This window comes from Callorhinus ursinus, unplaced genomic scaffold (assembly GCF_003265705.2).
Source record: "Callorhinus ursinus isolate GAN/ISIS: 27379988/994484 unplaced genomic scaffold, GSC_fseal_2.0 scaffold1, whole genome shotgun sequence".
Lineage (NCBI taxonomy): Eukaryota > Metazoa > Chordata > Mammalia > Carnivora > Otariidae > Callorhinus > Callorhinus ursinus.
Genome location: NW_027397063.1, coordinates 88,140,429 through 88,142,498, shown reverse-complemented (window position 1 = coordinate 88,142,498; position 2,070 = coordinate 88,140,429). Strand labels below are relative to the sequence as shown.

Sequence of the window (2,070 nt, the reverse complement as noted above, 5' to 3'; positions counted from 1 at the left end):
ATATAGGTGCAAATATTTCTGGAATATTGCTCATTTTATACAGGTATGCACTTTTTTAAAAAAATAGACTTTATAGAGAATAGGTCTAAAAAGGTCCATGTCGACCTACCTTACTTTCTGGTTGTGTATTTTAATTTATCTTGAAATCCTTTATTGATAGACATTTGGTTTTTTTAGTCTATTTTTTAATCACAATCAAGGATATAGTAAATATTCTTGTTCGTATATATTGCTATTTCATGTACAAAATTCTGGAGATCACATGCATCATGTCATAGTCTTTGGAACCGTAAAACATTTTCTTTCAATTACAGTTATATCATCTGCAATTTAAACAATTTTGGCCAAGTAGAACCACAGTTTGATCATCAGAAATTGGTGGTAATGAGTCCGAGTGGGGCGAGCGAGCTGAGTGGTTGTGTGGTCGCTTCTTGGAAACCGGTAGCACTTGCAGCATGGCTGACCAACTGACTGAAGAGCAGATTGCAGAATTCAAAGAAGCTTTTTCACTATTTGACAAGGATGGTGATGGAACTATAACAACAAAGGAATTGGGAACTGTAATGAGGTCTCTTGGGCAAAATCCCACAGAAGCAGAGTTACAGGACATGATTAATGAAGTAGATGCTGATGGTAATGGCACAATTGACTTCCCGGAATTTCTGACAATGATGGCAAGAAAAATGAAAGACACAGACAGTGAAGAAGAAATTAGAGAAGCATTCCGTGTGTTTGATAAGGATGGTAATGGCTATATTAGTGCAGCAGAGCTTCGCCATGTGATGACAAACCTGGGAGAGAAGTTAACAGATGAAGAGGTTGATGAAATGATCAGGGAAGCAGATATTGATGGTGATGGTCAAGTAAACTATGAAGAGTTTGTACAAATGATGACAGCAAAGTGAAGACATTGTACAGAATGTGTTAAATTTCTTGTACAAAATTGTTTATTTGCCTTTTCTTTGTTTGTAACTTATCTGTAAAAGGTTCCCCCCTGCTGTCAAAAAATATGCATGTATAGTAATTAGGACTTCATTCCTCCATGTTTTCTTCCCTTATCTTACTGTCATTGTCCTGAAACCTTATTTTAGAAAATTGATCAAGTAACATGTTGCATGTGGCTTACTCTGGATATATCTAAGCCCTTCTGCACATCCAAACTTAGATGGAGTTGGTCAAATGAGGGAACATCTGGGTTATGCCTTTTTTTTAAGTAGTTTTCTTTAGGAACTGTCAGCATGTTGTTGTTGAAGTGTGGAGTTGTAACTCTGCGTGGACTATGGACAGTCAACAATATGTACTTAAAAGTTGCACTATTGCAAAACGGGTGTATTATCCAGGTACTCGTACACTATTTTTTTGTACTGCTGGTCCTATACCAGAAACATTTTCTTTTATTGTTACTTGCTTTTTAAACTTTGTTTAGCCACTTAAAGAAAATCTGCTTATGGCACAATTTGCTTCAAATCCATTCCAAGTTGTATATTTGTTTTCCAATAAAAAAATTACAATTTACCCAAAAAAAAAAGAAATTGGTGGTAATAATAATCCCTTTATAGGACTGTGAAGATGGAATGAGATAAAATATATAAAATTTATTTTTAAAACTGAAAGTAATGTACATGCTTTTATTGTTAAAGGTTATGTACAATTGCAAGATTATCAACTTGGTCAGTTGTTACTACTTCTCTGAAGCAGGGCCATTAATTGAAATTTACCCCAAGAAGTGTTGGGGTGGTTCCACAGAACAAGGGAAACGGGGTGGAAAGGAGGATTCTAGGAAGATGAACAGCCTTTGAAGTGAACTTCAGAGCATCTTGGTGCAAAAAGTCTACTGGGGGTTCCTAAATTAGTTGTAGAACTTAGAGGCTGTGCTTCTCTTCATGAAGGCTTGGTTCAGTTTGAAAGCACAGTAGACAACAGGAGGCACCAGATGCCTCCAGCACTGTCCTGGAAGCAGTGGTTGCCTAAAGTGGATATAGTGGCTCCATTGAGGAGCTTGAAGGAGCCAGGAGTATTGCAAAGACCTACACACCTTTTTCTATTTCAACTAAATTATTAAAGAAGAAA

General features: G+C 36.5%; 1 protein-coding gene across 1 annotated transcript; it reads left to right on the top strand.

Moving 5' to 3' along the window:
* The first annotated feature begins 387 nt into the window (after positions 1 to 387).
* LOC112829759 (calmodulin-1) lies at positions 388 to 1,050 on the top strand. Its single transcript, XM_025879462.2, has one exon. It carries the CDS (start codon positions 456 to 458, stop codon positions 903 to 905), a length of 450 nt encoding a protein of 149 aa, XP_025735247.1. The 5' UTR covers positions 388 to 455; the 3' UTR covers positions 906 to 1,050.
* The last annotated feature ends 1,020 nt before the right edge of the window (positions 1,051 to 2,070 follow it).